The sequence below is a fragment of the Rhinatrema bivittatum genome, chromosome 6, assembly GCF_901001135.1.
Source record: "Rhinatrema bivittatum chromosome 6, aRhiBiv1.1, whole genome shotgun sequence".
Taxonomy (NCBI): Eukaryota; Metazoa; Chordata; class Amphibia; order Gymnophiona; family Rhinatrematidae; genus Rhinatrema; species Rhinatrema bivittatum.
The window spans coordinates 350563577-350576335 of record NC_042620.1 but is presented as its reverse complement, the minus strand read 5'-3'; the positions used below and the strand labels follow the sequence as shown (position 1 = coordinate 350576335).

The window sequence follows — 12759 nt, the reverse complement described above, 5'->3', positions numbered from 1 at the left end:
TACTCCAAGCAGATTACTTGAATGCCTTCTAGGAAACACAAGGTATTGCCAATGCAGTTTTTGAACTGTAACTGCTGCTCTGTACAGATTACCTCAGTGCTTCTTTCCCAGGGATCCACTAGTTATATCCCACACTTTCCCTGTACGTACCTGGATCAGTCCAGACTGTGGGTTGAGCCTTCTGTCCAGCAGGTGGAGACAGACCAAAGCTTTGAGGGTATCCTATATCAGGACACAGCCTGCCCTACACCCCTTCAGTATTCGTCTGTCTCCAGCAGGTGCAGGCAACTAAACGTACGGTTCCCCTTCTTCTTCTTCCTTTAGTTTCCCTGAGGGGATTTTCTTTACTTTTGGTCTAGATCAAGCAAGTATTAGATTCTTGTTTAAAAAAAAAAAAAAAAAAAGAGGACTTTGAAAGTTTTCTCCCTTTTATTCCTCACAGAGACAGTTCGGTCTCTTCGCTCTGCTGGGAGCCGGGGGGGGGGGGGGGGGGGCTTGCCCATCCTAGGCCCCTTTTTCCCGGTGACCATCTGGGGTGATGCTGGTGGTCCAGTCCCTCCCCCATTATCTAGCTGTCCACTGTAAAACAGTATCCAACAGTATCCTCTCAGGGAGTGTTTTTCCCCTGACTTAGCTGAGCAGTTAAAAAAAAAAAAAAAAAAAAGTGTACAAGCAGGGCTGCATTTGTTACTTGATTTTGTTACTTTTTAAGAACTGTGGATAGCTCCGGCAGCGTGCAGAGTTCAGTTGCTTCTTCCGCTGACCGACTTCAGCCTTGCACAGCTCAGCTGTTTTTGCTTTTTAAGCTATTTTTTTTCTTCAGCGCTGATGCCCCGTTCCAGCGCCTGTAAAGCATGTGGAGAGTCTGCCACACGTTTTTCCCACGGAGGCCTCTGTTCAGGGTACCTACCAGGTGGGGAAGGTCCCTCATTGGTCCCCTAGCCCACAGCGACCCGGGGGCGAGTTCCTCGCCGCGTAGCCAGGCCGTTCCTGGCCCGGAAAACCGCGGGAACAGTGGACATCTTGGAAGCCGGCTCAAATGCAGAATCGGATGTACAGGAGGAAGGTGAGCTCGATTTTTTAGTTTCTCCTCCAGATTTGAGCCCCCCTCATGCCCCGGAGGGGGTGCCTGATCTTTCCCTCCCGCCCTCCCCCCAGGGAAGTCTAAGTCTTGTTTCTCCGCGGAATTTGTGCTTCTTATTCACAAGTCCTATTTAGCCAGCTTACAGCAGGAAAAAGATCCATCCCTGGTTCCCCCCCCACCAAAAAACCCACAAATTTCTCCTCCGCAACCTCCGAAGGTGCCAGAGGGCCAGGGCTCAGTTAGGGTTAGGGGGGTCCTGGGGGACCTGCCGCCTCTGGATCCGCCACAGCCGCCGTTGGTCCCAAGTCCAAATCCGGATGTTGACCCGCTGCTTCCTAACCCCCCCCCCTCGAGGGGGACGATCCTCGGGTGCTACACTTATTTCAAAAGGAGGAACTAGAACTGCTCAGTCCCTTCATTTTGCAGGAACTGGGAATTGAGTTGCCCCCCCGCGGATACGGTTACAGCCACAATGCCTGCCAACATGGACCTGGTCCTGGTGGGACTTAGGGCTCTTCCATGTACTTTTCCTTTTCACCCTATGCATAAGCTGATGCTCCTTAGGGAATGGGAGTCCCCTGAGGTGGAACTCCGAGTGGGGAGGGCTTTGGACAAGCAGTCCTGAGGACTGCTTGAATCTACTTAAGATGCCCAAGGTTACCACAGCGGTTACCAAACACACCACCATCCCGGTGGTTGGGGCTACGGCTCTATAGGATGTCCAGGACCGCAAGTTGGAATTTTACCTCAAATGCATATTTGAGGTCCTGTCCTTGGGAGTTCGGGTGACAATCTGCGGCAGTCTCATGCAGCGGTCAAGCCTCAGGTGGCTTCAACAATTACTCAGCACCCAAGACCTCCTGTCTGCAGAGGCAGAGCAGGCGGATCACTTGGAGGTAGCAATTGCGTATGGGGCAGACGCCCTGTACGATCTTCTGCGAGTGCAAGCCAAGGCAATGGTCTTCGCGGTCTCGGCCAGGCGCCTCCTCTGGCTGAGAAATTGGTCTGCGGATGCCTCTTCCAAAGTGCAGTTGGGAACCCTTCCCTTCAAGGGCCAGTTGCTTTTTGGTGAGGACCTAGAGCAATTTATCAAATCCCTGGGAGAAAATAAGGTTCATAAGTTGCCAGAGGACCGCCCAAAACAGTCTGTCCTTCTTACCCTCTCGACCTAGATGTAGGGGACAACACCGTTTTTCCACCAGGGCAAGGGGCTTGTTCCCAAGGGGTAATGCTTCCCAATCTCAGTCCTGGCCTCATTCCTTTCGGGGATGTCGGCCTTTCAGGGATAGTAGCCAGCAACACTCGGTCACCAAGTCCTCCTCTCAATGAGATGGGACCCGCTCATTCCTCCGTTCGAGACTTAGGTGGAGGACTGTCCCAGTTTCTCGGGGAATGGGCCACCATAACGATGGATCAGTGAGTCCTAGAGGTGATAGAAAAAGGCTACGTCTTAGAATTTGCTCGAGACCTACCGGATCTTCACCTGATCTCCCCCTGCGGAAGTCAAAAGAGGCCTGCAGTTGAACAAACCCTGCACAGGCTGCTGGAACTGGGGGCCATAGTCCCAGTCCCAGTGGAAGAACAAGGGTCCGGCCAATATTCCATCTACTGCGTCGTGCCCAAAAAGGAGGGCTCCTTTTGTCCAATTTTGGATCTCAAGCGCGTAAACCAGGCTCTCAAGGTTCCCCATTTTCGTATGGAAACCTTGAGGGCGGTGATAGCAGCAGTTCGATCCGGAGAATTCTTGGTCTTGCTCGATCTGACAGAAGCCTACTTACACATCCCGATTTGCTGCAATCACCAGCGGTATCTTCGGTTCGAGATACTGGGCCAACATTTTCAGTTTCGAGCACTCCCCTTTGGTCTTGCCACAGCACTGTGCATTTTCACCAAGGTAATGGTGGTAGTGGTGGCCACCCTGAGTCAAGACGGAGTCCTAGTCCATCTTTACCTGACGATTGGCTCATCCGGGCCAAATCAAAGCCTCTTTGCCAGCTGGCGGTCAGCAAAGTCCTGTCATGTCTGACTTCTCTGGGGTGGGTCATCAACTTTCCCAAGAGCAAGCTTCAACCCTCCCAGACATTGGAATTCCCAGGGGGGCGCGATTTGACACTCAAGTAGGCAGGGTGTTTCTTCCAGAGGATCGATCGCTCAAACTCAGGGGCCAAGTACGCAATTTTCTCTCTCTTGCCCTGCCAATGGCCTGGGATTATCTCCAGGTTCTGGGGTCCATGGCCTCCACTATCGATCTGGTTCCCTGGGCTTTTGTGCATATGCGTCCATTACAGAAAGCCTTGCTATCCTGCTGGAAACCGGTACTGGAACAGTTTCAGACGCCCCTGCCACTCTCCAAGTCGCAGAACTGCAGTGGTGGCTATCACCTGCCCATCTTCAGAAGGGGATGTCCCTTCTGACACTGCAGTGGATCGTGATAACAATGAACGCCAGCCTCTCTAGCTGGGGAGCTGTATGCCAGACCCAGTCTGCTCAGGGGTATTGGTCTCCGACCCAATCTTTCTGGCACATCAATCGACTGGAAGCTCGAGCGGTCCACCTTGCTCTCAAGGCCTTCCTTCCCCTACTCCTTCACAAGGCGGTGCGGGTCCTGTCGGACAATTCCGCATCAATCGACAAGGGGGCACCAGGAGTTGCCTAGTCACTCTGGAAACCAGCAGACTCTTTGCATGGGCGGAATGTCACCTAGAGCGCTTAGCAGCATCCTGTATTGTGGGGAAGGAAAACGTTCAAGCGGATTTCCTCAGTCGCCAGAGGTTACACCCAGGTGAGTGGGAATTGTCAGATGCAGCGATGAACCTATCATCCGCAGGTGGGGTCTCCCTCACTTGGATCTGATGGCCACCATGTCCAATGTGAAAGCTCCTCGGTTCTTCAGCCACAGACGGGAACATTGCATAGAAGGGGTGGATGCCCTGGTATTTCCCTGGCCCCGTGACATTCTACTGTACATGTTCCCTCCCTGGCCGTTAGTGTGCAAAGTACTCCGAAGAATTGAGCTTCATCACGGGCATGTCATTCTAGTGATTCCGGAATGGCTTCGCAGACCGTGGTTTGCAGACCTCGTGAATCTAGCCACGGACGGTCCCCTACGCCTCGGTCATTTTTCCCATCTTCTTCGGCAGGGTCCCATATTTATCGATCAGGCAGATCGCTTCTGTCTAGTGGCCTGGCTTTTGAATGGCGGAGATTGAGAAAGAAGGGATATAAGGAAGAAGTTATATCCACTCTATTGCGGGCAGGAAGCCGACTACCTCGCTTGCTTATGTCCGAGTATGGAAGGTTTTTGAAAATGCGTGTGTCGCCTCAGGTATCCAGGCTCATAAGGCTCCAGTTTCCCAGGTCCTTTCTTTTCTCTAGAACGGTCTCGTCAAGGGGTTGTCGTTCAGTTCCTTGCGAGTGCAGGTCTCCGCTCTCGGTTCCCTCTTAGGCATCATTGATGGTTATTCAGTGGCGGCTCATCCAGATGTCATCCAGTTCCTCAAGGGAGCCATGTACTTGAATCCTCCGGTCCAGGTTACTTGTCCCTCGTGGAGTCTTAACTTGGTTCTCCGGGTACTCTACGAAGCTCCTTTTGAGCCCTTAAGGAGGGCTACACTCAAGGATTTGACTTTCAAAACCGTCTTCTTAGTATCAATTTGTTCAGCCAGAAGAATCTCAGAGCTCCAAGCGTTGTCGTGCAGAGAGCCTTTTCTACGTTTCTCGGATTTAGGGGTATCCCTTAAGACGGTACCCTCTTTCTTGCCAAAGGTCGTGTCTTCTTTTCATGTCAATCAGTCCGTGGAACTTCCAGCTTTTTCTTCATCAGAAGTAGCAAATTCAGCTGGGGGTGATCTGTGGCGCCTCGATGTGAAACGGGTCTTGCTGCGTTACCTTCAGGTTACAATTGAGTTCCGGGTCTCTGACCACTTGTTTGTTCTGTGGAGTGGGCCAAATAAAGGTAATAAGGCTTCCAAGGCCACTATTGTGCGTTGGCTAAAAAAGGCCATTGCGTCGGCTTACATCTGTAAGGGTCGGCCCGTGCCGGAAGACTTAAAAGCTCATTCCTTACGGTCTCAGGCTACTTCTTGGGTGGAGAGTCAATTGGTCTCTCCACAGGAAATATGTAGGGCAGCTACTTGGAAATCCCTGCATACATTTGCTCATCATTACCGTCTGGATGTGCAGGCTCCAGTTTTTTGGCTCCTTCGGGCGGCAGGTTCTTCGAGCAGGACTATCTCGGTCCCACCCTGTTTAGGGAAGCTTTGGAACATTGCACTGTCTGGACTGATCCGGGTACATACAGGGAAAGGAAAATTGGTTCTTACCTGCTAATTTTCGTTCCTGTGATCAGTCCAGACACCCGCCCATACTAGATATGATACATCCGCTCGAATGTTCTGCTTTTTCTACAGGTTTTTTCCATTATTTGATTTGTTGTCTACTATTATTAAAGGCACCGGAAGCATCTAATAGATAAAAAAAAAAATTGTATGCAAAGCATTTTTATTCATACGGAATCCTTTCAGTTGTTTACTTGTTCAATTTGTTAGTTTTTTCTTATTGTTTGCTTGATCTTTGGAAAGTTATATCTGCTTTGAAAGTACTTTATACTGAAGGGGTGTAGGGTAGGCTCTGTCCTGATATAGGATACCCTCACAGCTTTGGTCTGTCTCCACCTGCTGGACAGGAAGCTCAACCCATGGTCTGGACTGATCCGTGGTACTACAGGAACAAAAATTAGCAGGTAAGAAACAATTTTCCTTTTTTGCATTAGTGTTTTAGTCTCTGCAACTCCTTCCTGCAGGATATTCCAGGCATCCACCACCCTTTCTGTGAAAAAGTAGTTTTTGAAGTTGATCCTGAGCTTCCTTGGAGCTTCATATCATGACCCTTAGTTCTACAATTTATTTTCCACTGAAAAAGGTTTGCATCTTGTGCATTAATATTTTTCAGTTTTTAAATATCTGAATCATGCCTCCTCTGTCTTTCCTCTCTTTTAGGGTGTACATATTTATCAGGGCTGTGCTAGGTTTTTTGCTGCCCTGTGTGAAAAATTAGTGTGCTGACCCACCCCCCGATTCATTCAGTGTCTGTCCTGGGCCCATCAAATAAAGCCCAGCTCTGTCCTGCAATCTATATTTTTAAAAACTGACAAGCCCCCCCTAACCCAGAACCCATTGATAAGGAAGTGTATTGGGTACCCTAGGCAAACCACACAGTCTTGCACACCCACCCCCCACCCCCACCCCCACCCCCACACACTCCCACACCCTTTACAGACACACACAATTAAATTATGCATTTATAACAAATTGCACTTGAAAAAGAACATTCAAGAGTACAGTCTTCTGAGGCAAAAATAACACTTACAACATGCATATTATATTTACATGCACTCCTGTGGTGCCAGCCAGAAAACTCTGCAAAAAGACACTTGGAACTCCTGTGGAATTAGACTTTTTGTAATGTGTATTGGGTGTGAGCTTGGCTCTCAAAAAGCTATGAACAAACAGAATTACCATTACAATATAGTAAACCTTCCATACCAAAACAACCCTAATAACTTTATCTATGAAAAGGCAACACTGCACATATTACACCAGGCCCTATAACACCAATAAAAGCTATTAGGAAACCAGGCTGCTATAGATCCCTACACAGAAATTATATGTCAGGAAATACCTCACATCGGTCACATATGCAGAACACAGAGAGACCCTGACCAAATACAGAATAAAGAGATCAGAAAGTATCAACAGAAACGTGCTTTCAAGAGCTGAATTGCAACCCACAACAAGCCAACCTCTACATGCAGAGCAATAATGGAAAAACAGAAGCATTACCATTCTTCATAAGAACATTAAATAATAAAATCAAGAAATATAAAACATTATTCATAATAGTAAAGTCATATTCATAAAAAGAATATTTCAAACCAGTTAATGAATAGAATATAAAAAATGTCCCAAATACCAAAAATATTTTTCAAAATCTGATGAATAAAAAATCTAATTAAAAAAATATTCTATTCCCCCCCAAAAAAAAATATTTCAAAAGAGCAGAATCATCAAATTACACCTAATAATTAAAACTAATAAAGATTTAAAAATCTGTTCTCCATACCTGGGATCTGATTTCCAGTCACCCTGAGACTGTCGTGGATTGGGGGAGGTAGGGCCGCACAAAATTTATCTTCTCTCTCTCACACATGCACAATAACACATTCATTCTCTCACACATTCCCTCTCTCTAACATACACAGGCTGCCTTTCCCTCGCCCTCACAGATACATTGTGTGTGTGTGTGCGTGCATGACTGTGAGAGCCTATATGTGACACACAGGTTTTCACAGGCACAAAGCATACACAAACACACAGGCTTTCACACAGACACATTCACAGCCACACAAGTTTTCACACAGACACACACAGAAGCTCTCATATAGACACACACATAGGCTCTTACACAGTGTCTCACACACACACAGGCCCACTTATACATACACACACACACACAGGCACCCTCACACACATGGACACCTTCACATACAAAGGCACCCTCTCATACACACACAGATACAGGCACCCTCACACATACACCCCCCCCCCCCCTCACACACACAAACACCCTCTCATACACAGGCATTCATTCTCACAGGGCCAATCTCTCAATCTCTTGCACATTTATGGACCTCTACTTCGGCCACTGGCTGCAGAGCAGGACCTCTTCATCTGCCGCTGGATCCTGGAAAGGCCAGCAGCATGGCAGGGCTTTTTTATCTGCCAGCTCTGGGGAAAAGCCAGCGGCAACACAGGACTTCACTTTTGCTAGTGGGGAGTAGGAACCCCGCCAGCAAATTACTTTGTGCTGCCACAGGACCGCGGCAATGGCATCCATCGCCTGGGGCAGACCGACCCCCTCGCCACCCCCCCTCCCCCCTTAGTACGCCTCTGTGGCCCACTGATCCTCCTGCTTGGGAGGGAGAGGGAGTGGAAGCAGTGCATGGGTGTGTGCGCACGCATGGGCCTCTCCTTCCATTACTAGCACTCTCTCTTTATTCAGCCGCCAGCTGGTTAGGCTCTGCCGGTGGCCCACGGCCTTTCCTGCTGCCAACGGCCCTCTGCCTCCCTGGGTGTTCCGCTCCATGCAAATGCACGGTATGCACACCCGGTTGTGCCAGGCCTGATATTTATGTTCTTAAGTTTCATCTCATATGTTTTTTCGTGCAGACCCCACACTATTTTGCTAGCTTTCTGGATGGTCTCTAGGCTATTTCTATCCTTCCTGAGATACGGCCTCCAGAAGTGAACACAATATTGTAGCTGGTTATATTTCCTGCTATGCACTTTAGCATTCCTCTAGCACTGGCCACTGCCTTATCACACTGTTTCACAGCCTTGAGATCAACGAACACTATCAGCCTAAGGGCTCTCTCTTGGTCCATGCACATCAGCATCTCACCACTCATTGTGTATCACTCCCTCAGATTTCTGTTCCCTAAGTGCCTGATTCTACACTTTTTCCATTGAATCTTAACTGTGTTTTGATTTGCAGTTACATTCTATATCATCCGAATCATCATTACAGTTCCGGACACAGATGATGATGGTAGCATTATTGAAAATATATCAACGCTGACTGAAGCATGGGTAATGAAAATATATTTGTTTATTTACTAATCTGAAAAACCATAATAATTTTCAAATAGATCTACTTTTAGAGGGGTGTCAATTTTCAGATTGTCCAGTCTAGGAGAAAGATCATGCATATGTTTTAATAAGAGGCTTTGCTCCAATGTTCAAAGTTGCATGTGTGCTTCTGATTTGAAATCTGTTGCATATACAAAGTAAGGGTAGAGAATCACTTCTACTTGCTTTTTCTGCCCTTTCATTTTATGCTGAAAAAACAGATGTGAAGATTTAAAAATGTTATCCACACTAGTACTTTTCCTCCCCTGACCTAAACACACTCCCAAGAAGACCTCCTCTCAATGTGTTCCACAATGCACATTGAGGGAATTAAATCTTCAGACAGCTGATTAAACATGGGGAAAATGCTTTTTACCTGGAGAGAGGAAGAGCATGGATGGAGATGGGGTATTTCTACCCTGGAGACTGGAGAGCTGGGAATGGGGGAGGTTGGCACTAGAATGCTATAGCGGCACCCCTTTGCATAGTGCTGGTGCACGGCCGTAAAGCAAGCTGGACCAGGAGTTCCCCTTCAGGGTATGTGTTGGCATCTTCAAAATTTGACACCCAAGGCAGTTGCCTATACCTAAATCTGAGTCTGGAAGGTGGTGAAGACAAAAACATCAACAGAATTGAGCAAAGAGGATCTTTAGTTGAAAAGAAGTGAAGAGAAAGCCAGAAATCAACTGTGGTGTATGGCATTACAACATGAAGTAGAATGGGCAGTCCAGATGGCTTTTATGGTCCTTATCTAATGTCATAATCTCTGTTTCTATATATACATAAACTTATTAATTGCAATTTACATATAAAATATATCAAGTATAAAGTATATCAAATATAAAGTATTTATATTCCTCCTTTTGCAGCTGGTCAGGTGCTTCAGAGCAAATTAGAGTGTGGTATATTAGGTCAGTAGTTGGGGATTACATTTCAAGGCTGCTTCAAGATAGATTACAGTGTAGAAGGTTAGATCAAGATTAAAGGTTACATTACGGTGAGGTAGATTATAATGGGGTTCACTACATTATATATTGGTAGATTATAGTGACCTGTAATAAAGTCATTATATTATGGTAAGGCAGATTATTATGGTAAAATAGATTAGATCATGAATTAGAGTGTATTACATTAAAAAGGCAAATAGGGATGCATGACATTACTAACAAATTTGCATGAAGTGCAGGGTACTGCTATATCAAGATTTTTACATAGGTCAATTTCTTGAATTTCTCTGTTTCCTAGTTTTTAAGAGTCACAGTTTCTTTGTGAATAGTTAATACTGAACATGGGATGTCAGTCTATTGGGTAAACAGCCATGTTTTAGTTGGCAGCAAAAACCTAGGAACATCATTGATTCCTTGCAGGTGGGGTGGGATTGGGGGGTAGGAAGAGGAGTGCATTCCATAGATCTGGAGCCGTGCCTCTAAAGAATTTGGATTTAGCCTTTTCTGTCACAGTTTTAAGGGGTATGGTGGTTAGCTGTTTTTGTATACAGTATAGCAAATTTGACTCCTCCGGATCAAAGTTGTTTTTAATTAAATAATTTTATTAATTTAAATTTTATTAATTTATTATTTAATGTGAATTTTCCTTGCAGCATGTGGTTGGGGAGGTGGGGTATGGGATCATATTTTGTTGTGTAGGTTAATTGTTTTACTGAAATGTTTCATTGTTTTATCAATTGATCTTTAAAAAAAGAAGCATTCTTCTGAAGTGAAAATGGGTTTAAAATACAAGAAATAAACTCCAGTTAACGAAATCTCTCTTCTTTATTTTATTTAAAGATAAACAACACTTTCAAGAACACCGAATTTACTATGATTCACTTTATGGCAAGTAAAGAACCAAGGTATTCATGGATATTATATGTACACCACAAAAAGAAAAAAGCTCCTCCTTTGAAAGTGATCTTGAATTGGGTCTTAGACAATTGTCCTACATTATCACTGATATAGACGTAATACACAAAATCTGTGTTTACTGACTTTAAACTACAAATTCAACCCTCCTCTCGGGGCACATAAAATGCTAGTTTTTGAGTGGACCACCAGTCTCTATGTGGGATAAAAAACAAATATGGCAAGATGATGTAATGGGCTTGGCTCAGCGGCAAGGACTGTAAATAGCATGCTGAACAAGGAAAGCCCTCTATGACACCTCTGACTCTTTCTTATCTACTTGAGAGCAGCCTCTGCTGAATCCAAGGCCTTGGAAAAAAAGTGGTCTTCATCCTAAGGCTATCTTCACACAAAACTGTTTATTTCACCAATTTGGGGATACCAGCAGTCAGAGTAAAACTCATAAAATCACTGATCTCAAAGGGTATGTAGGTTTCTCATAGCATTAGTAGAAGTAACAATGACAACAACAAAACACACTTTTTCTAAGACCCCCCTTTCAGAATAATATCAGCTCCTTTCTTTTCTTCTCCTTCTGCATGGGGATTAGCCCTTAATCCATCCTTTTCAAGAGCAATAGCAATTAATGCTTACAAATCTTCTTACATCTTCCCTGGTCACGTGATTCCTCTCAGGTGGCTCAAAAACACTACCCAGGAGTGCATTCTACGTCTCCTGGAGCCAAGGCCCTGTTGGATACCAGCTACTAGTTGAAAGGAAGGAAAGAGACAAGCTCCACCACTCCTGACAACACTCCAGCATCCTGCCAAAATCGTTTCTCCTTTTCTTTCCTCAAATCCCAATTTATATTAAGCCCATACATACTCCCCCTAGAGGTTCTCCCTCACAACACCACTTAAAGAGATGGACCATCCCCTTAATAAACCTCTTGCCATAATGTTACATCACTCAACTCCTAAAGTAGAGGCCAAGTGTGTTCCCTCCAGAATTTCTCCAAGGGCCCATTTCTGTTGACCAAACCCTGTTTCACTGGCCCCGTCACAGAAAAGAATGCAGTCTCCTGTTTTGTCTCAGTTGCTACAGAATTATTTTATTAAAAACTTTAACGGCTGATATTCTAAGAAAAATGAGAGCCTGACCTAAGTGCTTCAGTTATAGGCCCCTAAAGTTAGGCGAATTTTCCCGAAAATTTGCCTGACTTTAGGATCCTAAATCTGAAGCACATCACCTGACCCCACCTACATTTTAAGTGTCTATTTTCACTGGATGCCTAATTTAGGTGCTCAACAGGGGGATATTTTCATTTAGGAAAATCTAGGCCCCACATGTCTTTTGAATATTGGCTCTTTTGTTGTGACTATGAAATATATGGGGTGGAGGGGGTGGGGAAGAGGACAGCTTTTGGAAGGGAGGGACAACAAGAAGGAAATATTTTATATATCAGAAAGTGATTTGGGAACAATGGAGGTGAAAGGAAGGGAAAGATCTGGATAGACTACAAATATCACCTTTCCTTATATAAACCAAAACATGTTTATTCCAGGTTTTAAGTGGTTTTCTTCACATTAGTGATTCTGACATAGTTTAGTTCATTTCTTTAAAGTCCATAGTCTTAATTCATACTGCTTCCAAACACTGAATCATTCACTGGTGGGGGAGGGAAAAACTAAAGTTAGTAATATAGGAAGGTGTTATGTTTAAGGAAGAATGTGAACCCTAGGCTGAGATGAGAGATGTCTCCACCCACAGGGAGGAGCTCTGTGAGCCTCACCATCAGCAGGTGCGGTCTCAGTGGTGTGGGACACAGCTAGAAGTGGAGACTTTATTATACAGGAAGGAAAAGTAATGTCCACAGAATGGAAATATAGTAGTACAGTCCTGGGCAATGAGAATTACCCAGAGTGAGTCACAGCTGAGAAGATCCAGTAGTGGCCCACGGAGTGGGGTATGCCGAGGATGTCTGTACAGTAGATGTTGAAGAACTGGTAGCGATACCGGAACCCAGAAGTGGCTCCTATAGATGTTGTGTAGATATTCTGTAGAGCAGGAAAGCTGAATGACTTCTGTTGAAGAAAGGTGGTAGTGGCCCGAGGGTCGGGGGACATCACGTGGTGTCACCAATGCAGTC

The 12759-nt window shown here is 45.6% G+C and overlaps 1 protein-coding gene across 1 annotated transcript in view; it reads left to right on the top strand.

Moving 5' to 3' along the window:
* The window catches only part of LOC115094735 (adhesion G-protein coupled receptor G4-like), a 225188-nt gene that overhangs the window by 195023 nt on the left and 17406 nt on the right, over window positions 1-12759 (top strand). Inside the window, exons 7-8 of the mRNA XM_029607994.1 lie at window positions 8636-8730; window positions 10557-10621. Of these exons, the coding sequence (XP_029463854.1) occupies window positions 8636-8730; window positions 10557-10621 (160 nt within the window). The remainder of the gene's footprint in view (window positions 1-8635; window positions 8731-10556; window positions 10622-12759) is intronic.